The 27657-nt window shown below is 45.3% G+C and overlaps 1 protein-coding gene across 1 annotated transcript; it reads left to right on the top strand.

Moving 5' to 3' along the window:
* Positions 1-5: 5 nt before the first annotated feature.
* Positions 6-27611, top strand: LOC311109266 (centrosome and spindle pole associated protein 1-like; the record flags this gene model as incomplete). The annotated part of the gene is given in 31 exon segments (XM_084152100.1): positions 6-104; positions 271-361; positions 501-604; positions 3858-3938; positions 4337-4429; positions 4616-5058; positions 8657-8755; positions 9430-9521; positions 10096-10192; positions 10311-10368; positions 10843-11210; positions 11325-11443; positions 12371-12458; positions 12916-13036; positions 13724-13762; positions 13982-14129; positions 14439-14570; positions 14673-14785; positions 15014-15163; positions 15269-15412; positions 15985-16098; positions 17616-17682; positions 18027-18156; positions 19302-19450; positions 24855-24992; positions 25073-25116; positions 25253-25316; positions 25811-25935; positions 26482-26638; positions 27395-27580; positions 27583-27611. Coding segments are annotated over 31 exon segments (3882 nt in total).
* Positions 27612-27657: the final 46 nt, after the last annotated feature.

The raw sequence follows: 27657 nt of genomic DNA, 5'->3' as shown, positions 1-27657 counted from the left end.
TAGAAATGGATAACCTAGACAGTTTTTTGGAGGAACAGATAACCAAAGTGGCTAAAGAGAGGGCATGTTTGGAAGAGGAGGATCCACCTTACATGACAATCAAGGTGTGTAATGGTTCCAATGCAATAATGAGAAATGGCTGCAAACTCCAAATGTTTGGCCAAATGTTAGTTTCATGTTAAATGCTTGCCTCAAATGTTGTCAATGATTTTATAACATAAATGATTGAAGTAAATGGCCAATGTGATCTTTATTTTGCCACTGCAACAGACAAAGGCAGACAATGTAAACTCTGTAAAGGAGAACGCTGCTCCATTTGACTGGGCATCAACTCAGAGAAGACTTCCAAACCCTGGCAGAGGTACAGTGCAGCCTATGTTTCTATGACCACCACCATCATCATGAATTGTCATGGGGCAAGGTGTGGTTTGTTGTCTGTCTGTGGAATTGGTAGTGATATGCAGCACTAGCTAATGTTTAACGTCTGTTTTTTTTTCCAGAGGAGAGTTCAGGATTAAGTTTGCAGTTGGGAGCAGAATATGAGCAGAAGAAGCAAAAACTTCAGCAAGAGCTTCGTTTGGACTACAGAAGATATGTGGCTCAGGTTTGCAGTAGTTATTATTATAATACTTTTTTTATTTCACCTTTATTTAACCAGGTAAGCCAGTTGAGAACAAGTTCTCATTTACAACTGCGACCTGGCCAAGATAAAGCAAAGCAGTACGATAAAAAACAACAGAGTTACATATGGGGTAAACAAAACATAAAGTCAAAAATACAACAGAAAATATATATACAGTGTGTGCGAATGTAGTAAGTTATGGAGGTAAGGCAATAAATAGGCCATAATGCAAAATAGTTACAATTTCGTATTAACACTGGAATGATAGATGTGCAAATAGAGATACGGGTGCAAATTAGCAAAATAAATAACAATATGGGGATGAGGTAGTTGGGTGGGCTAATTTCAGAATGGCTGTGTACAGGTGCAGTGATCGGTAAGCTGCTCTGACAACTGACGCTTAAAGTTAGTGAGGGAGATAAGAGTCTCCAGCTTCAGAGATTTTTGCAGTTCGTTCCAGTCATTGGCAGCAGAGAACTGGAAGGAATGGCGGCCAAAGGAGGTGTTGGCTTTGGGGATGACCAGTGAGAGATACCTGCTGGAGCGCAGACTACGGGTGGGTGTTGCTATGGTGACCAGTGAGCTAAGATAAGACAAGGATTTGCCTAGCAGTGATTTATAGATGACCTGGAGCCAGTGGGTTTGGCGACGAATATGTAGTGAGGGCCAGCCAACAAGAGCGTACAGGTCACAATGGTGGGTAGTATATGGGGCTTTGGTGACAAAACGGATGGCACTGTGGATCCGAGCGTCACCAGCAGCAAGAGCGACATCATTGATATACACAGAGAATAGAGTCGGCCCGAGAATTGAACCCTGTGGCACCCCCATAGAGACGGCCAGAGGTCCAGACAACAGGCCCTCCGATTTGACACATTGAACTCTATCTGAGAAGTAGTTGGTGAACCAGGCGAGGCAGTCATTAGAGAAACCAAGGCTATTTAGTCTGCCAATAAGAATGCGGTGGTTGACAGAGTCGAAAGCCTTGGCCAGGTCGATGAAGACGGCTGCGCAGTACTGTATTTTATCGATCTATAATATCGTTTAGGACCTTGAGCGTGGCTGAGGTGTACCCATGACCAGCTCGGAAACCGGATTGCATAGCGGAGAAGGTACGGTGGGATTCGAAATGGTCGGTGATCTGTTTGTTAACTTGGCTTTCAAATACTTTCGAAAGGCAGGGCAGTATGGATATACAGTGGGGAGAACAAGTATTTGATACACTCCGATTTTGCAGGTTTTCCTACTTACATAGCATGTAGAGGTCTGTACTTTTTATCATAGGTACACTTCAACTGTGAGAGACGGAATCTAAAACAAAAATCCAGAAAATCACATTGTATGATTTTTAAGTAATTCATTTGCATTTTATTGCATGACATAAGTATTTGATACATCAGAAAAGCAGAACTTAATATTTGGTACAGAAACCTTTGTTTGCAATTACAGAGATCATACGTTTCCTATAGGTCTTGACCAGGTTTGCACACACTGCAGGAGGGATTTTGGCCCACTACTCCATACAGACCTTCTCCAGATCCTTCAGGTTATGGGGCTGTCGCTGGGCAATACGGACTTTCAGTTCCCGCCAAAGATTTTCTATTGGGTTCAGGTCTGGAGACTGGCTAGGACACTCCAGGACCTTGAGATGCTCTTACGGAGCCACTCCTTAGTTGCCCTGGCTGTGTGTTTCGGGTCGTTGTCATGCTGGAAGACCCAGCCACGACCCATCTTCAATGCTCTTACTGAGGGAAGGAGGTTGTTGGCCTAGATCTTGCGATACATGGTTTTCCTACTTACAAAGCATGTAGAGGTCTGTAATTTTTATCATAGGTACACTTCAACTGTGAGAGAGGGAATCTAAAACAAAAATCCAGGGGCATGGGCAAGTTGCAGCGGAGGGTGCAGAGCTGGTGGCCGGGGTAGTGGTAGCCAGGTGGAAAGCATGGCCAGCCGTAGAAAAATGCTTGTTGAAATTCTCGATTATTGTAGATTTATCGGTGGTGACAGTGTTTCCTAGCCTCAGTGCAGTGGGCAGTTGGGAGGAGCTGCTCTTATTTTCCATGGACTTTACAGTGTCCCAAAACTTTTTGGAGTTAGTGCTACAGGATGCACATTTCTGTTTGAAAAAGCTAGCCTTTGCTTTCCTAACTGATTGTGTATATTGGTTCCTGACTTCCCTAAAAAGTTGCATATCGCGGGGGCTGTTCAATGCTAATGCAGTACGCCACAGGATGTTTTTGTGCTGGTCAAGGGCAGTCAAGTCTGAGGAGAACCAGGGGCTATATCTGTTCTTAGTTCTGAATTTTTTGAATGGGGCATGCTTATTTAAGATTGAGAGGAAAGCACTTTTAAAGAACAACCAGGCATCCTCTAGTGACGGAATGAGGTCAATATCCATCCAGGATACCCGGGCCAGGTCAATTAGAAAGGCCTGCTCGCTGAAGGGTTTTAGGGAGCGTTTGACAGTGATGAGGGGTGGTCGTTTGACCGTGGACCCATTACGGACGCAGGCAATAAGGCAGTGATCGCTGAGATCCTGGTTAAAGACAGCGGATGTGTATTTAGAGGGTACATTTGTCAGGATGATATCTATGAGGGTGCCCATGTTTACAGATTTAGGGTTGTACCTGGTAGGTTCGTTGATAATTTGTGTGAGATTGAGGGCATCTAGTTTAGATTGTAGGTTGGCTGGGGTGTTAAGCATATCCCAGTTTAGGTCACCAAGCAGTATGAACTCTGAGGATAGATTGGGGGCAATCAGTTCACATATGGTGTCCAGGGCACAGCTCGGGCTGAGGGGGGTCTGTAGCAAGCGGCAACAGTGAGAGATTTATTTCTGGAAAGGTTTAGAACATAATCTATTATACTGTTCCTTACTAAGGCACCATGATGCGTATGTAGAATATATACAGATAATTGTACGTTTCTAAATGCAATGTCTTAGTTCTCCCAAAAACGTGCAGGAATTTACTGGCGAGGGAAGAAAGGTAGGGAATCCCTTTCTCGAACTGTCCACATCACATCAGCTGAGGTGTTATTGAAAGCAGCCTTTAAAATGGAATTTCCTTTGAAGAACAGAGTTTGGGTTGGAACCATTGTTACAGGACAGCATCTCTTAAAACAGATCTTATACATATTCTTGCCCCTAAACAGAAATCGGTTGTCAAGTTTTAGTTTCTCATTCTTTTGTTATTCCCCGAGTCACACTGACCCTTCCAATCTCTAACTCTAGAAAAAGGATCTACACGCTGGGGAGCCCGGCCCACAGGCTCAAGGCCTCTCCTTACCCATTGGTGAGAGGAGATTTGCTAAGGTAGCCATTTACTCTTGTGTGTGCGTGCGCGTGTGTGTGTGTGTGTGGGAGATACTGTAGTGGGCGTAAACAAAATGCTAGGTCACCATGGCCAGGCTAACATACCGACCAAGCCCTCTGTCATTGCTCCAAGAGGCACTTTTACCTTGGCATGACTTAAGGAGTGATATATTAGTGGTTTACGTTCGTTTCCCAATGTTGATTGTGCAAGATAAGATTTGGTGTCCCACAGCAACTACTTTAGTTGACACTTGTGTATGTTGGCTTGCTGTAGCTAACTTAACACTGTGTATACCTGGAAAAATGAAGCTAAGAAGAATACTCTTCAATAGATTTTTTTTAAGTGACTCAATGGCTTGTGATTTGAGGATGGGCAAGTTTGTGTTTTCTTCCTCCAGGACAAATTAAGGGATGAAAGACAGAAGGAATACAACCTCTTCCTTAAAGGACGGTCAGGGCACATAAGGAGTCCATCTTCAAATGCCTCTCAGGTAACAATAGATTTGCACACCTTGAATATGATGTAGGTCTTTTTTGTGAAAATATCTCTCGACTTATTCAATGTGTTTTTAATGAGTTTACGTTTGATTCTCCTGTTTATTGGCTACATTTGACTAAGATTCTACAGCATGTTGCCACATTTTGATCATTTAACACATCTCTTTCCTGATTCACAGGTGCAGGCCCCGGAGACTGTGAGTCCAGCTGTACTTTATTCTCCCCCAGCCATCCCAGAGGCCCAGTATAACACCCAGGTTAACTGTGGAGGCCTGCCTTGGGAAAGAATCCCAGAGGCCCAGCATAACACCCAACTTAACCATGGAGGCCAGCCTTGGGAGCGACTCCCATCCAGGAGGGACGCTGCAACCCTAACCGACAGGGGGACAGAGGGTCAGGCCCCACGAGGGCGGAGGCGCTGGGAGCTCCACAGACCAGAGGACTCCCTGGAGCGCTGGGAGAGAAGGAGGCCCAGGAGGAGAAGTAGGCGCAGGGATGAGTACAACTCTGAGGAGGAAGAAGAGGAGTTTGAGTTCTTGGAGAGGGGGAGACCCAGACAGAGCCGAGAGCCAGAGTATACTGGGAGAAGAGAGAGGAACATAGTTTATCACAGCCCTGACAGGTGCATCACAGGAGAGTTGATAAGATCCAGCACTACCCCATCTACAAGCTACAGTGGGGAAAAAAAGTATTTAGTCAGCCACCAATTGTGCAAGTTCTCCCACTTAAAAAGATGAGAGAGGCCTGTAATTTTCATCATAGGTACACGTCAACTATGACAGACAAATTGAGAAAAAAAATCCAGAAAATCACATTGTAGGATTTTTTATGAATTTATTTGCAAATTATGGTGGAAAATAAGTATTTGGTCACCTACAAACAAGCAAGATATCTGGCTCTCACAGACCTGTAACTTCTTCTTTAAGAGGCTCCTCTGTCCTCCACTCGTTACCTGTATTAATGGCACCTGTTTGAACTTGTTATCAGTATAAAAGACACCTGTCCACAACCTCAAACAGTCACACTCCAAACTCCACTATGGCCAAGACCAAAGAGCTGTCAAAGGACACCAGAAACAAAATTGTAGACCTGCACCAGGCTGGGAAGACTGAATCTGCAATAGGTAAGCAGCTTGGTTTGAAGAAATCAACTGTGGGAGCAATTATTAGGAAATGGAAGACATACAAGACCACTGATAATCTCCCTCGATCTGGGGCTCCATGCAAGATCTCACCCCGTGGGGTCAAAATGATCACAAGAACGGTGAGCATAAATCCCAGAACCACACGGGGGGACCTAGTGAATGACCTGCAGAGAGCTGGGACCAAAGTAACAAAGCCTACCATCAGTAACACACTACGCCGCCAGGGACTCAAATCCTGCAGTGCCAGACGTGTCCCCGTGCTTAAGCCAGTACATGTCCAGGCCCGTCTGAAGTTTGCTAGAGTGCATTTGGATGATCCAGAAGAGGATTGGGAGAATGTCATATGGTCAGATGAAACCAAAATAGAACTTTTTGGTAAAAACTCAACTCGTCGTGTTTGGAGGACAAAGAATGCTGAGTTGCATCCAAAGAGCACCATACCTACTGTGAAGCATGGGGGTGGAAACATCATGCTTTGGGGCTGTTTTTCTGCAAAGGGACCAGGACGACTGATCCGTGTAAAGGAAAGAATAATGGGGCCATGTATCGTGAGATTTTGAGTGAAAACCTCCGTCCATCAGCAAGGGCATTGAAGATGAAACGTGGCTGAGTCTTTCAGCATGACAATGATCCCAAACACACCGCCCGGGCAATGAAGGAGTGGCTTCGTAAGAAGCATTTCAAGGTCCTGGAGTGGCCTAGCCAGTCTCCAGATCTCAACCCCATAGAAAATCTTTGGAGGGAGTTGAAAGTCTGTGTTGCCCAGCGACAGCCCCAAAACATCACTGCTCTAGAGGAGATCTGCATGGAGGAATGGGCCAAAATACCAGCAACAGTGTGTGAAAACCTTGTGAAGACTTACAGAAAACGTTTGACCTGTGTCATTGCCAACAAAGGGTATACAGTGATCCCTCGCCACTTCGCGGTTCACTTATCGCGGATTCGCTATTTCGCGGATTTTCATAATGCATTTTTTTTTTTTTGGTGCATTGTGCTCTGCATTCTGATTCGCTAAAAACTCACTCCCGCTTCTTGTATCAAAACATGCTACGAATTGTGCTATCATTTTGTCGTCTCGTGCAGTTATGTGTACGTACATAAAACAGCTTGGCAAATTTACATTAAGTTGGCCAAATTATCTTGTAATTTCGAACATCTCCTAAACCCATAATGTCGACGAAACGGCCTGGACCGACAAAAGCACCTGCGGATGGGCCCAAACGGCGGAAGATGCTACCTATCTCAGATAAAGTTAAACTTCTGGACATGCTAAGGGAAGGTAAAAGCTATGCAGCCGTTGCTCGCCATTACGGAATCAATGAATCTTCCGTTCGTTACATAAAGAAGGAGGAAAAAAACATAAGGACGACAGCAGCAGTCAATGAGGAGGAAGGACTAACGCTTGGTCGCTTAGCAACCATGGTGCGAATGGCCACTGAACTTAAGCGAGTAGCTGAGGAATGGGACCCTTTGATGAGCCGTTCATTACAGTTCTCCAACGTAATCGATGGTGGCATGTCGGTGTACAAGGATCTTTTTGCAAAGAAGAAAAAAGAGCGACAACAGCTGCCTATCACTATGTTCTTCTCCCGAACAAACACACCTGCACCGCGGGCTTCAGAAGAAGAGAACACTGCAGAGCGCAGTCAGGATGCAGCGGCCCAGTCTGAAGAGCAGTGAAACGGCCTACACGTGAGTCACTGTATTTGTATACATGTAATAGTTGCTAATTGTAAAAAAAAAAAGTTTTCTATTTCGCGGATTTCACTTATCGCGGGTCATTTTCGGAACGTAACCCCCGCGATAAACGAGGGATTACTGTATAACAAAGTATTGAGAAACTTTTGTTATTGACCAAATACTTATTTTCCACCATAATTTGCAAATAGATTCATAAAAAATCCTACAGTGTGATTTTCTGGATTTTTTTTCCTCATTTTGTCTGTCAGAGTTGACGTGTACCTATGATGAAAAATACAGGCCTCTCTCATCTTTTTAAGTGGGAGAACTTGCACAATTGGTGGCTGACTAAATACTTTTTTTCCCCACTGTATGTTTTTTTTTCTATCGGCAAACCACCTGCCGCTGTAAAGAAATACCCTGAGTGTACAAAACATTATGAACACCTGCTCTTTCCATGACATAGACTGACCAGGTGAATCCAGGTGAAAGATATGATCCCTTATTGATGTCACTTGTTAAATCCACTTCATTCAGTGTAGATGAAGGGGAGGAGACAAGGTAAAAAAATAAAAATGTTAAGCCTTGAGACAATTGAAACATGGATTGTGTATGTGTGCCATTTGAGGGTGAATGGGCAAGAAAAAATATTTAAGTGCCTTTGAACGGTGTATGGTAGTAGGTGCCAGGAGCACCGGTTTGTGTCCAGAACTGTAATGCTGCTGGGTTTTTCACACTCAACCGTTTCCCGTGTGTTTAAAAAATGGTCTACCACCCAAAGGAGATCCAGACAACTTGACACAACTGTGGGAAGGAAGCATTGGGGGCATCTCAAGGAAAGTGTTCTTAATGTTTTGTACACTCTGTGTAAATATATAAGGATCATTGTAATCTTCCTGTTTAAAGGCCCAGTGCAGTCAAAAATGGAATATTCCTGTGTTTTATATATATTCCCACACTATGGGGTTGGAATAATATTGTGAAATTGTGACAATTATGAGAATGGCCTTTTATTGTAAGAGCTGTTTGAAAAGACCACCTGAAATGTCAGCCTGTTTTGGTGGGATGGAGTTTTGGCCTGCCTAATAACATCACCAGGCTGTAAATTAATTAATAGACCGATAGGAAAGAGGGTTCCAAACCTCTCTGCCAATAACAGCTAGTTTTCAGTTTTCCCCTCCACACTCAGACCACTCCCAGACAGTCTTAGCAAAATTCTTCCTTGAGCAATTGCTCTTTGCCAAAAAGCTATTTTTCTTTCTTTTTGACCATTTTTTAATTGAAAAAAAAATCACAGTAAGGTACTTAATTTTTATTCTGAAATTATTTGATGGTGAGATAAAAACAGCTGCAGTGGACCTTTTTTTAAAATAGTATTTTTTTTCTCCTATGGCAGAGTTCTGCGGGAGAGGAGGGAGGTGGAGCCCCCTGTTGTCCATGAAGAGGACTTCAGAGACCGGATCAGAAAGACCCAGTCGGTGACACCAAAACCCAAGTACTGAGTGACCCACTGGAATTAAACTCATTAGATTAGTCAGGGCCTTTTTCCTTAACTAAAATTGAGGGAAAATGTATTAAATGGCCACTAAGGTAATCACTTTAGCTGAGTTGGCCACCACGTGTATAAAACCTCTCTATCGATCTGTTCCTGTATTGATTGCGGAGGAAGACTACAAAGGAAGCAGAACTGTAATGCACAAGATTTATATTTAGTCCCGACTCCCCAGCTTGTTTCTTTATTGCATTTATTGCATAAAATATTTTGTTCTTCCGTTGGATTTGATTTTCATACCATTTCTGTGCTTCTAAATATAACCACTATCAATAAGCTGTGGAAGAAAGCATTCCCTCTCACTGCTATTGAGGTTTTAGCCCCAGGCAGACACTCACTTCAATTCCATCAGTGGAGCTGCATTGATCTGACTGGTGATGTGATGGGTCTTTACTCTTAGTGTCTGGGTCACTGGGGAAAGAGAAGATTGCAGTCAGACACTGGGATCTGTTGTGGTAGTGTGTGATGTGAGGTGCGGGTTGACTTGGGTGGGGCTGCAAGGAGTATTGATTGGTTAGGCCGTGTGTTTTATGAGGTGGTTCATTGATTGGGTGAACTGAACTGCAGACGTTTACCTAGCTACTGTCTGTCTATGTAACGGTGTAACTGTTCTCCAGTGCTGTGATGCCAGCGTCCATGAAGACCACCGAGAGATCCAGGTCTGCAGCACACAAGGACAAGGCCGAGTTTTTCACGGGACTCATGATCGGTAGGAGCCACTCTCATTTAATGCATGTTTAGCATGTGTGTGTGTTCAGGTCTGATCTTTAGATACAGTTAGGCTATATCTATATACCGGTAGCTGTAACTAATAACATTAGATGTGTATTATGTATGTGGCTATATGAGAAATGCGCAATGTGAATGATGGGTAACGTGTAATGTACAATTTCTATTTTGTATACAGCTGTGTCTAAGATAATTTCCTCCTCTGGGACATTAAAGTTAATCCTGTCCTAGACATGAACTAACTGAAACGTGAAAAAAAAAATTTTTTTGGGGGGGTGAACATGATTATTATGGGTAAAAAAAAATACTCCAGGCCAAACTTGAACATCTAAAACGTATCAATTATAATGGACCTATATATTTTCAAATAACTGCCTTTTTTCTGACCCACATTGATTTTGACAAACAAATCGGTCAAAAAGAAGTCTGTGCGGCCCTCCGTTGAATTTTGAAATCCCGATGTGGCCCTCGAGCAAAGAAGTTTGCCCATCCCTGCTCAAACACATGCTTGTTAAGTTGTAAGGCTATTTGTTGTGTGTTGTGATTTTTGTCAGGGGCAACAGAGGGGGATGTGGCCACACAGAGGAGGAAGGACCGCTACAGACAGGAGCTACTGGAACAGATGGCTGAGGGGCAGAGGAACAAAAAGAAGTGAGTTTAACACTGGGAGATTTCATGGTATCTTTCACACCAATATGGGCCAAGTTAGTTGTCAGATAGGACCTATGTTGGGTTATACACTGTGCTTTTTTAATATATATTTTTTTAGGGAGAAGGATCTTGAGCTGAGGGTTGCTGCCACTGGGGCTAATGATCCAGAGAAACAGGTAAAAGGGTTGCGCAGGAAAGTTTTAGATAGTTAAATGAATAAAAGCATATTTTTCGAGGATGTATTGCATACAGCCTGTCCTTGAAATGCATACTGTATGACATTTGAGAGTAGGGTTAATCATATGAAAGAGAATGTAAGGTCATGGCTAAACAAATATGCTGTGGTGGTAACAATATTGTAAGGATGTGTACTCTTAACATTTGTAGCAGTGCCAGAATGTAAATCATGTATTTCAAGCTTTGGAGGAACAAACAAATATGTCATACCAAGATGTTTGTTTGTTCACTAATTACCAGTGACAAGTGTGACTGTTTTTACTTGGGTTTTTACGTTTTCATAAAAGACTTGGCATCATATCTGAATTACTTTGTACTTTACCATAGACAATGACTAGAAACTTTCACCCTGATGTGTTCCATCATTTCTGACCACCATGAGTCACAGGGTCTCTTTCCACCTTTACTCCCAGCCTGACCGCATTAAGCAGTTTGGGGCGGTGAACCGCGAATATGAGGGCCGGAGACGTGACGTCCCCTATAGACCCGGAGTAGGCCTGGATGCCCTGGGGACCAACTCTAGTCCCAGGCCCCGCCAGGAGAGGCCCGAGGCGGGCACAGAGGAGAGAGGTCCCCCTGGGAGGCCCCGTGTTGCCTTCCCCTCCCCTCCAATGGACTACACTAACGTCCTGGGCCAACTAACAGGGGCAGGGGGGCCGCGGTTAGGGATGGGGGCTGGAGTGGGAGCAGGGGCAGGCATGGGGGTGCCTGGGGTCGCCCCTCTCAATGAAGACTTCCACAGGAGCCTCTCTAGTACCCTGGGAGAGATAATCGCCCCAAGGTACAGTGAAACAAGAAGGGGTAACAAAAGTCAATCTTTACTTGGTCAGTTGTTGTATTTTTTGAATGTGTATACTAAAATTGTGTGCGATTGTGTGTTTGCCGCTTTTTCCAGAATTGCTAGCTTACCTCCTCCATTGCCGCCCACTCTAACTGATGCCTACAGGACTCCATATGATGAGGCCTATTACTACTATGGAACAAGAAATCCTCTGGACCCAAATGTGCCCTACTGTTAGTATCTCAGTTAACAGCTGGCCCAAATATACTGTACTAAGTGTTTTAGGAAAGAGGCCTTGTGACAGGATGTGACCATAATCCTTTTCTCTCTTCTTATTTTGTAATATTGTGCACTCAGAGGTTTAGGGTCTGTCTATCCTTAAAATGAGACAGATTTATTGCAGACAATTGTGATTCACTGTTATTTAATTCTCTTGGGAATATCTGGTGACTCCATTGTCAGCGGTGACTCATCCACCAAGCCTTAAATAAACCCCCTGGAGCTCTCCATGGAGGGTCATTACCATTTTATTATGAAGCCACTATATCACCAGATCAAGGGCCAACAGGGCTTGGCACGGTTTCCCATAACGCTCATATGACCCGCTCATGATTTATACTGCTCATGGACAGACAGCTTATTGGAAATGAGTTCCACAGACTCCCAGTCCAGATGTATGTGAGCAACTGGATCTAATATGCTCCACTTCTGGATAAATGCCTCCTATTGTTCAATAGCCAATACTCACTATACTTTATGAAATGGGAAAGTATCCATCCAGGGCAGTGGTGGCTGGTAGTACTTTAAATGCGGAGGACGGGCTCATAGTAAGGCTGGAACGGAATGAATGGAACGGAATGAATGGAATGGTCTCAAACACATGGTTTCCATGTGTTTGGTACCACTCCATTCCATTAATTATGAGCCATCCTCCCCTCACCAGCCTCTTCTGATCCAGGGCTGTGTGTGTGTGTGTGCCGGGTGCAAAAGTGAGTGCTACAGCTCTGTGCCAAAACATGGCAATCTACTAACATAACTTGAGAACACCCGTTGTAGCTTCCGTCGTTAATGCAGTAAAGGTCTAACAATGTTTTGGAGACTTTTGGTGTGTGTTTGATTGATATCCAACTGATATTGTGTTTTCCCATCTTTCCCATTAGATGGACCTTGGGGAAGTGGAGGGCAGCCCATGGTCTTCCCAAATCTGCCTCCAGGAATGATGCCTCCACCTGGACATCAAGGGGCCCGGTGGGTGTCCTTAGTACAGGACTTCCATAACTTTCCACTTTGTCTAGAGACCTGCACACAAGTCACCCACTCACACACACACCAATGTGTTTTCATACAGCTCATTGCTAAGTAACTCAACCTGGGGGCGGCAGGTAGCTTAGTGGGTAAGAGCGTTGTGCCAGTAACCGAAAGGTCGCTGGTTCTAATCCCCAAGCTGACTAGGTGAAAAATATGTCGACGTGCCCTTAAGCAAGGCACTTAACCCTAATTGCTCCTGTAAGTCGCTCTGGATAAGAGCGTCTGCTAAATGACTAAAATGTAAAAATGTAAATGTAACTTCAGTTTTGAGTTATTTAAAGAACCAGAAGAGGGCACCCTAAGCAAGCATTGAGAGCTGTGTGTAGGCAAATGTCTCTGACAACTAGGGATATTTTGTTGATAGGGTTACCCATAATGTTTAAATGTCTTTCTCCAGAGGAGCCAATCGGCATGATGTGGCCCCCCCTGGAGCTGGGCTGGGTGTCGGAGCTATAGGAGAGAGGCCCAAGCAGTCCAAGGAGAGTGTGTTGAACTACCAGGAAGCACTGAGACAACAGGTAGGCTACACATTGAAAATGTATTTAAACTTTGTTTAAACAAGGAAAACCCCATTGACATAAACAATATCACAGGACATTATGATACAATGAGACGTGTATGTGTGAAATACTCCGGGGGTCTCCAGCCAACCACACCTTTCATACACCATAAATCACTCACACCTGGGCTTCATTTTCTCCCCAGCTGTGGTATGGAGGTGGGGTAAGTGTTATGGAGGGGTGGGTTAGCCGTACTCTCATTAGTGTGATAAAAGACTGAGAGAAAAATCTGTCCTCTCATCCTTACCTCACCTTACTGACTCCCTCTCTCTATCTCCTTCACTTCACCTCTTCTCTTCTCTTCTCTGCTGGTCATATCTGCTGGCCATCTCTGTGGACTCACGACTGGCCAAGATTGACTAAGCCCAGTTTTAGTGAAGGATAAACCATTAAATATTGATCCAGTTTCTTAGTCATCACAGCATTATTATGTGCACCAATAACTGCATATTTGGGAAAAGATAAATGTTTTGCTGTGTTGTGCGCTACTGAACACGACCCTGTGAGAGTGAAGGTGGAGGGCGGCTCAGTGAGATGCTAACTCTGCTAGCTATCAGCGTCAGACTGTTGTGTTTCCCTCTGCTGATGCCAGAGGAACAGGAAACCAATAATTCAGATTAGTGACAGACTGCAATATTTTGACAGGAAGAGATCAGGCGAGAGTGGAGTCAGCACTTTTCCAAGGTAAAGGGAGTACAGCAGGAATATCACTATTCAACCCTCTATTGCTTTGAGATGTAAAATAGAGAGGTATCCTTAACTTTCTGTTAGAAGAGATTTCTAAACTTAAGTTACAAGAGCTTTGGAATAGAGAATGTTCTTATATCTCTCAAATTAACTGACATTTTTTAAATGAAATGTAATGACCAGTACTTGATGGCATCTTTCCAACTCTGGCCACAGATCCAGGAAAGAGAGGAGCGAAAAAGACAGGAGCGGGAGGAGAGGGATCGCTATGATGCCAAGATGGAGGCGGAGATGAAGGCATATGACCCCTGGGGGAAGGGGGGAGGAGGGGCCCCTCTCAAAGACGACAGGGGAAACCTCATCAGTATGTCACCTTTGATTTTATACATCATAGTCATTAGTCCTCATTAGTTGTTCTGTCTTCACTGTTAGATTTAGGTTTATTCATATATATATATATATATATTGACTGTAAAACCAAAATGATAACTTCTCTGAATTTGTCTATGAAACCTTAGTTTTCAGTCACTTGATTTAGTCTAAGCCTCCGGGTTATTGCTCTGTCAACATCTCTGTTATCATTGCATTGGCCCTTGTGCGAGGAGGCACTTTAGCTGAAGCTGTGTCACCACTACATTAAAAGTGTCTCTGTAGCTGATAACCATGCCTCCAGGTGATCTGAACAGAATGCACAGGACCAACAAGGAGGCATATGTGAACCCAGAGTCCAGGGACAGGAGATGGCCACAGGGCTCTGTAGGCAGGATTGGAGGAGGAGGGGGACCTACCCCCAGGGGAATATCAGGTAGCCCAACTCTCACAGGCACTCTGTAAATGTCAGAGTTTTCACTTTCCTAGTCTTTTGTGTGTGAATTGATGAGTCACCCCTCTCCATCCGTCCCTGCAGGTTTCTCCTTTGCCCAGACGTCTCAGTTTGCCCGAAGCAACGTGTTCAGTGATCAGCCTACTCCAAAGCAGCTCCAGGAGCAGGACACATACAAAGACTACCTGAAGCAGCAGGTACCTGGCCCTACAGCCCTCAGCCTACACCCAGGGAGAACACCCACCTCCACGGGCTCCTCTGGAGTAATAACGGAACCATGCTATTGATCTGTGGATACTATGGATCAAACAAGACCCACAGAAAGGTTCTTGATAGATGTCTGTTGTTCAAAAGAGCCCGTCCAGGCTGTGCTCACAAACCACGGTCAGAGTGATGAACAGTTTTGTTTGTTTTGTGACGGACAGATCGAGGAGAAGAGGAGGAAGGAGGCGAAGGAGAGGGACCGTGAAAGGATGGAGGAGGAGAGGGAGGAGAAGAGGCTAGCAGAGCAGAGGGTTCTTATCCAGCAGGAGTTTGAGGAGGAGCAGCAGGGGAAGAAACGGAAGGAGATCGAGGTGAGGAGGAGGTTATCATTTTATATTAGATACATGAACACACATTGGTTGAAGGATGCATTGTCCAAGTATTGAAACTGGGCCCTGTCTTTTCCCCTGCTTTAGCAAAGTGCCAAGAATGAAGAGCTGATCCGCCAGGCTGAGGAGCGCCGTAAGGAGGCGGACAGGAAGAGCAGGGAGGAGGAAGAGCGTCAGAGCGAGACCCTGAGACAGCAGGTTGAGAGGGAAAGACAGGCGCGGAAGGCAGAGGTGTGTAACATGTTCACAAGATACTGGATACTGGGGGCCTCCTGAGTGGCACAGTGGTCTAAGGCACTGCATCGCAGTGCTAGCTGTGCCACTAGAGATCCTGGTTCGAGTCCAGGCTCTGTCGCTGCCGGCCGCGACCGGGAGACCCATGGGGCGGTGCACAATTGGCCCAGCGTCGTCCAGGGTAGGGGAGGGTTTGGCCGGCAGGGATGTCCTTGTCCCATCGCGCACTAGCGACCCCTGTGGCGGGCCGGGCGCAGTGCACGCTTACTCGGTCGCAGTGCACGCTGACTCTGTGTTTCCTCCGACACATTGGTGCGGCTGGCTTCCGGGTTAAGCGGGCACTGTGTCAAGAAGCAGTGCTGCTCGGTTGGGTTGTGTTTCGGAGGACACACGACTCTCGACCTTCGCCTTTCCCGTGTCCGTACGGGGGTTGCAGCGATGGGACAAAGACTAACTACCAATTGGATACCACGAAATTGGGGAGAAAAAGAGGGGTAAAATACCACAAAAAAACACTTGATGTTGTATTGAGCCGTCTGAATGGGAGTTGTGCTTTGTCCTTTATGCAGAGCCAGAGGGATCCGTCACCACCTATCCCAGCCCTGCAGAAGAGACTGGGGAAGCAGCACCTCACTCCCAGACCTCCCTCTGCTGTCAGCCAGCTCTCTTCTAGGGCCCTGTCCGTAAGTCACTTGGTCACCCTAACCCTAGCTTCATGTACAGTGCCTTGCAAAAGTATTCATCCCCCTTGTCATTTTTCCTATTTTGTTGCATTACAACCTGTAATTTAAATTGATTTTTATTTGGATTTTTATTTGGATTTTTTATTTGGTGAAGTGAAATGAAAAAAATAACTCTGGAGGAGCTCTCCAAACAGGTCAGGGACAAAGTTGTGGAGAAGTACAGATCAGGGTTGGGTTATAAAAAAATATCCGAAACTTTGAACATCCCACGGAGCACCATTAAATCCATTATTAAAAAATTGAAAGAATATGGCACCACAGCAAACCTGCCAAGAGAGGGCCGCCCACCAAAACTCACGGACCAGGCAAGGAGGGCATTAATCAGGCAACAAAGAGACCAAAGATAACCCTGAAGGAGCTGCAAAGCTCCACAGCGGAGATTGGAGTATCTGTCCATAGGACCACTTTAAGCCGTACACTCCACAGAGCTGGGCTTTACGGAAGAGTGGCCAGAAAAAAGCCATTGCTTAAAGAAAAAAATAAGCAAACGCATTTGGTGTTCGCCAAAAGGCATGTGGAAGACTCCCCAAACATATCAAAGAAGGTACTCTGGTCAGATGAGACTAAAATTGAGCTTTTTGGCCATCAAGGAAAACGCTATGTCTGGCGCAAACCAACACCTCTCATCACCCAGAGAACACATGATTTTTATCGGCAGGGAGTGGGAAACTGGTCAGAATTGAAGGAATGATGGATGGCAATAATACAGGGAAATTCTTGAGGGAAACCTGTTTCAGTCTTCCAGAGATTTGAGACTGGGACGGAGGTTCACCTTCCAGCAGGACAATGACCCTAAGCATACTGCTAAAGCAACACTCGAGTGGTTTAAGGGGTAACATTTAAATGTCTTGGAATGGCCTAGTCAAAGCCCAGACCTCAATCCAATTGAGAATCTGTGGTATGACTTAAACCCATCCAACTTGAAGGAGCTGGAGCAGTTTTACCTTGAAGAATGGGCAAAAATCCCAGTGGCTAGATGTGCCACCTGTACCCCCGCACATTGACTCGGTACCCCCTGTATATAGCCTCATTATTGTTAATTTATTGTGTTTTATTTTTTTATTTTTTGCTTTAGTTTATTTAGTAAATATTTTCTTAACTCTATTTTCTTCAAACTGCATTGTTGGTTAAGGGCTTGTAAGTAAGCATTTCACGGTAAGGTCTACACCTGTTGTATTCGGCGCATGTGACAAATAAGATTTGATTTGATACGATGTTGTTAGCTGATATGTAAAATACCGATCCAGGCTTTGTACGATCTGGCATGCTTCAGCAAAGTCTGGGCAGAGGCTTCATGTCCACACCCCGGCTCAACCCTAACCCTTGCTTCATGTCCACACCCCGGCTCAACCCTAACCCTAGCCGTAACCTTAACCCTAACCCCTGTAGAGACACACACACACACACACACACACACACACACATACACTTACTCTCATTGTTCCTTGTGTCCCCAGGAACGTTCTATGTCTGCACCACACTCTCCACCTGTACCTGCCAGGAGAAACCAGCTCCGAGCCACAGGTTAGATAGAGCAGGGTTTTCCAAACTTGGTCCTGGGGCCCCCCCTGGGTGCACGTTTTGGTTTTTGCCCTAGCACAACACAGCTGATTAAAATAACCAAAGCTTGATGATGAGTTGGTTATTTGAATCAGCTGTGTAGTGCTAAGGCAAAAACCAAAACGTGCACCCAGGGGGGCCCCAGGACCGAGTTTGGGAAACCCTGAGATAGACCACTCAAAGAAATACTGGAGAAAAGACCTGACTTTACTGATATCTTCTCTCATCACATAAAACCCTTCTCTCAACTATGTTTCTTTCCCTCTCTCCACGGTCTGTCTGTCTCTACCTGTCCATCTCCCTGCCAGAGGATCAGCAGCAGGGTGTGATCAGTGAGTTGTCCACGCTGCGGAGGCAGCTGCAGAGCGAACAGAGACGGCTGGAGGGGCAGCTGCTGCAGAGTAACAGAGAGGAGACAGACACACCCCTTTACACCAGGTAGGCAGGACAGACACACCCCTTTACACCAGGTAGGCAGGACAGACACACCCCTTTACACCAGGTAGGCAGGACAGACACACCCCTTTACACCAGGTAGGCAGGACAGACACACCCCTTTACACCAGGTAGGCAGGACAGACACACCCCTTTACACCAGGTAGGCAGGACAGACACACCCCTTTACACCAGGTAGGCAGGACAGACACACCCCTTTACACCAGGTAGGCAGGACAGACACACCCCTTTACACCAGGTAGGCAGGACAGACACACCCCTTTACACCAGGTAGGCAGGACAGACACACCCCTTTACACCAGGTAGGCAGGACAGACACACCCCTTTACACCAGGTAGGCAGGACAGACACACCCCTTTACACCAGGTAGGCAGGACAGACACACCCCTTTACACCAGGTAGGCAGGACAGACACACCCCTTTACACCAGGTAGGCAGGACAGACACACCCCTTTACACCAGGTAGGCAGGACAGACACACCCGTTTACACCAGGTAGGCAGGACAGACACACCCCTTTACACCAGGTAGGCAGGACAGACACACCTGTTTACACCAGGACAGACACACCCCTTACAGTAACACCAGGGCCACAGTAGGTGACAACGTTGACAAACCTAAACCATTTACCTTGAACAGTCTTGCCCTTATTGCCCAGGCTATGTTCAGGAGGAACAAACGTTTCATGAATGGTGAATACCCTTGGCTTCAATAACATAACTTTGCTCTGGTCACGCATGGCTCTTCAAAGTGCTGCGTGTATGCAAACACTAGTGCACCTTAAAAGCACTGGAGAATACATCTTTGAGCCTCTGCCAGTTAGAAGGCTTTCCTCAGGTCGTATAAGCAGCCTATGCTGAATACCCCATCATGCCTGCTTCGGGTTTGATAGAAGCACTTGAAAGTGTCGAACATCCACAGGCCCAGGTGCTAAAGCTTTATTCTGACTCTCATCCCTGGAACAATACACTGTAATCCATGTTTTAAATTAAAAACCAGGACTTACCAGATACTTGTTTGTTCTGTAAGCTGTACTCTCGTCGGTGTATGGTTGTAAACAAAACATGCATATTTTATAGTGGCGACTGTGGCGTGTTGATGTTCCATACTTGGTTGTGTTGTGCCCAGGCACAGAGGGCGCCCCCATGGGGACGTGTTGGAGATGGCACGCATCAGAGCCCAGGGGTCATCCAGAAGACCCAACTCTGGAACGGCTGCTGCAGCTGCCCATGTCAACATGCAGAACATCAGGGAGTTCAACCAGCTCAAATACAGAGGTAAGTCAATGATACACTCTTTATACTATAACTGGACATGCATCTTCTCCCTCTCACTTCTCATTCTCTTATTGATGCCCTCCCCCAGATCAAATATAGAGGTGAATTGACAGCATACAGTGCCTTCGGAAAATATTCAGACCCCTTCACTTTTTCCACATTTTGTTACGTTACAGCTTTATTCTAAAATTGATTAAATTGTTTTGTTATTCTCATCAATCTACACACAATACCCCATAATGACAAAGCGAAAACAGGTTTTTTTAAATGTTTGCAAATGTATTACAAATAAAAAACAGAAATACCTTATTTACATAAGTATTCAAACCCTTTACTATGAGACTCGAAATTGAGCTCAGGTGCATCCTGTTTACATTGATTATCCTTAAGATGTTCCTACAACTTGATTGGAGTCCACCTGTGGTAAATTCAATTGATTGGACATGATTTGGAAAGGCACACACCTGTCTATATAAGGTCCCACGGATGACAGTGCATGTCAGAGCAAAAACCAAGCCATGAGTTCAAAGGAATTGTCTGTAGAGCTCCGAGATAGGATTGTGTCCAGGCACAGATCTGGGGAAGGGTACCAAAACATTCTGCAGCATTGAAGGTCCCCAAGAACACAGTGGCCTCCATCATTCTTAAATGGAAGAAGTTTGGAACCACCAAGACCCTTCCAAGAGCTGGCCGTCCGGCCAAACTGAGCAATTGGGGGAGAAGGGCCTTGGTCAGGGAGGTGACCAAGAACCTGATGGTCACTCTGACAGAGCTCCAGAGTTCCTCTGTGGAGATGGGAGAACCCTCCAGAAGGACAACCATCTCTGCAGCACTCCACCAATCAGACCTTTATTGTGGAGTGGCCAGACGGAAGCCACTCCTCAGTAAAAGGCACATGACAGCCCGCTTGGAGTTTGCCAAAAGGCACCTAAAGGACTCTCAGACCATGAGAAACAAGATTCTCTGGTCTGAAACCAAGATTGAACTATTTGGCCTGAATGCCAAGCGTCACATCTGGAGGAAACCTGGCACCATCCCTACGGTGAAGCATGGTGGTGGCAGCATCATGCTGTGGGGATGTTTTTCAGCGGCAGGGACTGGGAGACTATTCAGGATCGAGGGAAAGATTAATGGAGCAAAGTACAGAGAGATCCTTGATGAAAACCTTCAGAGGACAACGACCCTAAGCAACTCAAAGTGGCTTCGGGACTAGTCTCTGAATGTCCTTGAGTGGTCCAGCCAGAGCCCGGACTTGAACCCGATCGAACATCTCTGAAAAGACCTGGAAATAGCTGTGCAGCGACGCTCCCCATCCAACCTGACAGAGCTTGAGAGGATCTGCAGAGAAGAATGGGAAAAACTCCCTAAATACAGGTGTGTCAAGCTTGTAGCGTCATACCCAAGAAAACTCAAGGATGTAATCACTGCCAAAGGTTCTTCAACAAAGTACTGAGTAAATGGTCTGAATACTTATGTAAATGTGATTTTTTTCAGTTGTAAATTTTTTATAAATTTGCAAAAAATATCTTAACCTGTTTTTGCTTTGTCATTATGGGTTATCGTGTAGATTGATGAGGGGGGAAAAAACCCAATTTGAATCCATTTTAGAATATGGCTGCAACGTAACAATGTGGAAAAAGTAAATACACTGTACATCCCATGCATTTATAAGCCTATACCCAATGTTTCTATATGAATAACTCTATGATCCATTACCAAGGCTTAGTCCATTCCTGCTGCTGCCCATCTGCTCTGTAAATTAACAGATCTTTTAAAACATTTATTGAGGGATTCTGTGTTCTCTAGTTGCCAAGGTGACTGTCATTGTGGAATCCTGTTGTTTATGGTCAGAGGAATCCTTCTGCTATGACGCTGTTGATGGAGCTAAATGAAACACACACCATAATGAACTACTCTGGCATCATGGCTCAACTATTCTGCTTAGCTTGGCCGGATGTGCAGCCCTCATCAAGCCCTCGGTGCTCCGTCTCCTTTCCATCACGCTATGGCATTACTCTCATGAGGTCATGGGGTGACTCATCATAAAAGCCATCCATCAGTAACGGACAGTTTGGAAGCATAAACACAGAGGGAATAGAACACAGGGCTGAAACAAAGGAAATGGGCTTTGAATGGATTCCCAGTGCTGAGTTTATTTGGGGGTCCAGAGAACACTTAAGACTCGCAAACATTCACAAATGTGCGTGTTAGGGCTTGGGCTCCTACGTTTCCTTTTTTCTATCTATGTACAACAACAACTGACTCTTCGCTAAGCTCTGTCCCACTCGGTTACTGTTGCAACCTCGGACAACCTTTCCCCATTCCCCCATCTAACCACTGGTGAAATCCCCCCCACAATGATCTCAAACTGTTTTTAATACACAATTAAATTAAACACAGACTACCCCTTGCTAATCAGGAGGTTTTCGGGTATGTTGTGGTGGACTGAGTACAATCGCTTCACGGGAACCTGGTAAAATGAATATTGTAGTGTGGGTAGCCACTGGAAGGCTGATGCCAAAGTTACTAACCACTTTTGGAGCTAACTAGTGCTCTCTCAAATCGTATCCTGATGTCGACAGCAGGTGAGGGTTGTATTCATAACATGGCTAACTTAGCTAGCTAGCTTACATTTCGAAAAAACAAGTTATATTAACTTGCTAGCTACCTAGCTAGCGTTAGCAATGTTGGGTGGTCAATAAGACTGAGAACTAGTTAGCTAACCAGCTGAGCTAGCAAACAATATAACAAAAGTATAATTTCGGATTCTAAAAATACTCCAACAGTCTCTGCATTTCAGGAATCACAGTAGCAAGTACCACTGTTACATTATTTAGCCATTTAAACCATTTGTTTTTGGATTACCATTCTCAGTTTTTTTGTAATGCCCTCAATGGCTTTCATGTGTTTCAAACATGAGTTTGTCCGCTGCGATTGGTTGGCCAACATTCTGGGGCAGGCTTGGCGATGGGTCAGTTGGGTGTGCCTGTACATTACAGGGCGATGACAACATTGTATGCCTGTGTGTTATGTATACAGGGGCAGATTTGGAGGCCGCAGGCAGAGGCCAGTCTGAGCCCACCCCCCCATATTTGTTTTATGGGATTTGTAGTAAAGACGTAATTTAACTGTACAAATGTATTACCTTTTAATGTGCCATGAACACAACCAGTCATGATGTTTTCATCTGACTGTCAAACAAATCAATTCAAAATGTAAGTTACCTTTGTATGTTCATCCAAAATAATTCCAGCATCCAAACTGTGCATCTACCAGTTTTGCTCCAATTCGTAAGTGGCTGAAACTATCTTACCAGAGAAAGCATCCGAGCGAGCGAAACAGCGCCAAGCTGTCTTACTGTGTAGCCCATGTATCTGATGCTGTCTGGCCAAAAATAGTATGACATGCCATAATATTTTTAGCCAGACAGCATCAGATACATGGGCTACACATACATGTCCTTTGCCTTGACGACAATGGTAGAATTATCAGCAGCACTTACTGTATCCTGTGTCTTTTTACTAAAGAAATGTGTATTGTATCCCCCGTGAAGTCTAAGGGCCAGGGGCTGGGTTTCTACTAAGCTGACATATAGAAATGTTTTAAGATGGTCATACCAAGGATCATTTAGCTATTTGATTTGGAATTTTAGGACCCCTGTAGGTATAAAAATGATTTGATGTAACAGTGTGTTTTCAGTGTCTGTCCTATATCTGAGAGATATAAGAAATCTCCGGAAAATGTTAATTGTTTTTACCGTGGAATTACCCGTATACCTTTTACATGGAAATGCCCTATTCATTTTTCAGCCTGGTCCCTTCAGACGAGTCCCGTGGCACTTGTGGGGGACGGAGAGCAAAGCGGAGAACACCATTGTGTTCATGTTCGCTACAGATGTTTTCAGGATGTCTCCTGGTCTGACAAACGCCACTGTAGCTCGCCAACCTTCCACCACAGATGTGGAAGGTCGATATTGGCGAATGCGGTGGATTTAGATGCAGCTTAAACAGACCGATTTGGGTGGGGATTTGTTTTTATGATTTATTTATTTATTATGCCTCAAGTGGAGCATGGTGGATTTCTCCTTATTTGTATAAAAATATAAAATATGCCCAGCTCACGAGGCCCCTTCATGTGAGGCCTGATGCAATTGCCTCCTCTGCCTAATGGTAAGTCCGCCAGTGTGTGTGTATACTCCAGTGAGTGGAAACACATTGCTGTTGTGTGTGAGCAGAAAGTCTCTTGCCTCCAGTACTATAGCTCACCAGAGGCCTACCTCAGAGCCGGCCTATGTCTTCCTCTCCCTTTGCAGAGAATGGGATAAGGCATGGGAAATTGGGGTACAGTCATGCTCAAGTATGCTTGTCATGTCTTTACACAACAATTATGTTCCTCATAGTCCATCTGCAGCTCACTGCTCAGTGTCTAGACTGCAGAGTAGCTGAGTCACCATGGCACTGCCTCAGAGTATACACTGAGTGTACAAAACATTAGGAACACCTTCCTAATATTGAGTTGCACCCGCTTTTACCCTAAGAACAGCCTTGATTCGTTGGAGCATGCTGGCCCATGTTGACTCCAATGCTTTGCACAGTTGTGCCAAGTTGTAACTGTAAGTCGCTCTGGATAAGCGCGTTTGCTAAATGACTAAAATGTAAGTGCTTTGGGTGGTGGACCATTCTTGATACACATGGGAAACTGTTGAGTGTGAAAAACCTAGCAGCGTTGCAGTTCTTGACACTCTCAAACCGGTGTGCCTGGCACCTACTACCATACCCTGTTCAAAGGCATTTCAATCTTTTTTGTCTTGCCCATTCACCCTCTGAATGGCACACATACATACACAATCCATGTCTCAATTGTCTCGAGGCTTAAAAATCCTTCTTTAACCTGTCTCCTCCCCTTCATCTACACTGATTTGAAGTGAATTTATTGAACAAGTGACATCAATAAGGGATCATAGCTTTCACCTGGATTCACCTGGTCAGTCTATGTCATGAAAAGACGTCCTAAAGTTCCTCATGTTTTGCACACTCAGTGTAGATGGATGGAGGAGGGGAGGGGTTGACAATAAAGGATGTTTTCCACTAGAATTAGGTCTAGATGTCCCCCCGCCCCCCCATATAAGGTCAGTGTCGACTATCAGTTTAATCTTGGCCACAGCTGAGCTACTACTGTAATACAGAGCTTCTCATCATAGTGGGCACTGGCCAGAGAGAGTCCATCTGATTGGCTGGTGTGGGAGGAAATCCACTGTGATAGGCTAATCTGAATCCACCATTAGTGCTGCATCAGTACACATGACCACCGCTGCACTGCCTGACATCTGTCGTGGTGAGGATGTGGTAATCCTGAAGGCAGTGACTAAGGTGTGTGTGTTTGTGTATGCCCATGTTTGTTATAGACAGCGCATCTCGTGAGGAGGTGCGTCACGTGTACCCCGACACCCCCAGTGATGAACACAGTCTGGACATCCAGCAGCAGGCTCTGCTCAGGGAGCAACAACGCAGGATCAGGATCATGAGGAGAGGAGGAGAGTCAGGTCAGTCTCTCTCTCACACACACACACACACACACACACACACACACACTGTTCTTATTGTGTCTCTCCCATCCTGACAGACTACTTTGAGCCGTCTGTGGAGCGACAGCCTCATCATCATCCTGTGAGTTCACTCTTGTTACATATGATCCAGTTTCCTCTGGCCTCTCCTGGCTGGGGAAACTCATCTGTCTGACTTGGTCCAACTTGAGGTTTTTATAGGTGTCTGACTGGCTGTTATTCTGTGTCTATCTTGTCAGAGGGAGAAGCCAGGCCGAGACCACCAGAGAGTCTCTTTATTGGAGTCAGAGAGTGCTTTTATTGGTGAGCCTGCTGGTCAAACGGCCTGTTTCTGTAGAGGAGGTGTGGCCTGGTGTTGTCGGTGACCGAACAAATATTCTCCTGAGGATGTGCCTACTGGAAAGGAATGAATAGTGATACATTGGGGTACAGTATTACACTGAGGTGGATATGGGATGAACACACACACACACACACTACACTGCAGCCAATTGAGGGGAGGGGCATTGGGCACGATCTGGGTAGCTGCCAGTGCCAACACGGCACATGCCAAGCCAATGGGGCCACACAGCTAGTGCCAATCCTGAGAGAGGGCAGAGAGCCTGTGCCAGCTGCAGGGTGGGGGTAGCAGGGAATGTGCTGCAGCTGCTATACAGTGTTAACTCTCCCAATATTGCCCTCACTTCATGTTTTTACCACTGCTGTAGCATGTTCACTTTTAAAGGGACTTGGAATAATAGCAATTCAGTCATCCAACCTTGTTTGTTTGTAAATGTGTTACTGTGCCGTGTCCTCAGATTACCCCAATGGTGATGCAGGGTCCCCATCCCCAGGGCAAGCCCAGGTTAACCTGAGGTCCAGACAGCCCTCAGCCCAGGAGAGGGAGAGCAGGAGGCCCGCGAGGAGAAGAGACTTTGAGGATGTAAGAGTCTATTCCAGAGGAGTCAAGGGCCTGTTGCTTCAGAAGAGTCCACATCGCATAATTACAGTGCCACTTCAACAGCTCTTTAACCAGTCCATTAATGTCCTCCATTTGAGAAAGGCCTTGGGGAAAGGATTCTGAAGATTCTAGTCAAGATAATACACAACCGTCCTTATTTTCTAGGCCTTAGAATTAGAAGATAAGGGGAAATGAACAAACATTCTCTGGTGGGAAGGAACTTGCTGAAGTTGGGTAGTGCAGCAGCAGTTTTCCTCTTGTCATGTCAGTCATTGCAGACCTTAGAGAGCTACGTAATTCAGAAATGTCCAGTTGATCAACTAGCCCATGTTAGCTAACATTTTTTATCCCATCGATTTTGTTGAGTCACTCAGATATCACATTAGCTTTAAAACTGCAAAGTGTTCTCTCCGCTAACAAGAGGGATATGAACAGTTTGTGTCATGGACAAGTGCATATTCTCTCTGTGGTCTTTATTAACCCGTTCTGCTGTACTGAGAGATGTGATGTTTCCATGTTGTGGTCCAGGACATGGTGACTCCCGGGGGTCAGAGGGATGACGAGGGTAAACTGGACGCCCAGTCTCTATTCTCTGTGACCAGCCTGAACATTGAGGGGGTCAAGGACCGCAACCAGAGACGTATCCGCAGACTGGATGACCTCAACGACCACGACTGGAGATCAGGTGAGAGAGACAGGGAGTGACCTTTGACCTCTGTGACATCACCACTTTATTAGTTTAGTTTATTAGGATCTCCATTAGCTACTGCACATGCAGCAGCTACTCTTCCTGGGGTCCACATACAAATACATGACAAAGTACAGAACAGTTATAAACAAGGACATTCAATTCTAAATAAAAAATTAAATAATAGTTATATATTGGAAAGATGACAAGAAACAACAAAAATACTATTTACACACTAGTCATATATACATATTCATATTGTTACATATAGTACAATTAAATTAGATCTTTAGAAAGAGGAGAGGCGCTGTCATACATTAACCTTTAGTGGCAGAGCATTCTATGATGGCATGGCTATAGATCACAGGCAGCCGGTTGCACCTTAATTGGGGAGGACGGGCTCATAGTAATGGCTGGAACGGAATGAATGCAATGGTATCGAACACATCAAACACAGTTTCCATGTGTTTGATACCATTCCATTCACTCCATTCCAGCCATTATTATGAGCGTCCTCCCCTTAGCAGCCTCCTGTGCTCTATATATAACTGAATAGAGGTAGAGAGGACAAGGTTGTCCTCAGCCTTAACGCACCAAAAACTGCAAATCATTCACGGCTGCAACTTAATAGAGGCCGTTGGTAGATTGCTCTATAAAATAAATTGCATGATAAATGCAAATCTAAGTATCTCATGTTAGGATTGGGCTATCAGGTGTCTGTCTGTGTGAATGACAAGTCTCTCTGGTCTCCAGGAGGGCTGTCAGCCGATGAAGGGGACCACCTCTCGCTGCGGTCCACCCCATACCACCCGGACAGGCGTGTGTCTGTGGAGACTGTTGCAACGGAGCCCTGGCTGCGACCTGGCACATCGGACACGCTGAAGCGGTTAGGGGCGGGTCAGAACCGGAGAGAGAGGCCAGTTACTAGAGACATCTTGGACGGGACGCGCCCTCTACCTACCATGGATGACCTGTGACCTTTTAGGTCTGTTGACCCGTCATCTACACATAGGATC

The sequence above is a fragment of the Coregonus lavaretus genome (genome assembly GCF_964263955.1).
Source record: "Coregonus lavaretus genome assembly, chromosome: 34".
Classification (NCBI taxonomy): Eukaryota; Metazoa; Chordata; class Actinopteri; order Salmoniformes; family Salmonidae; genus Coregonus; species Coregonus lavaretus.
This window is presented reverse-complemented; position numbering and strand designations above follow the sequence as displayed.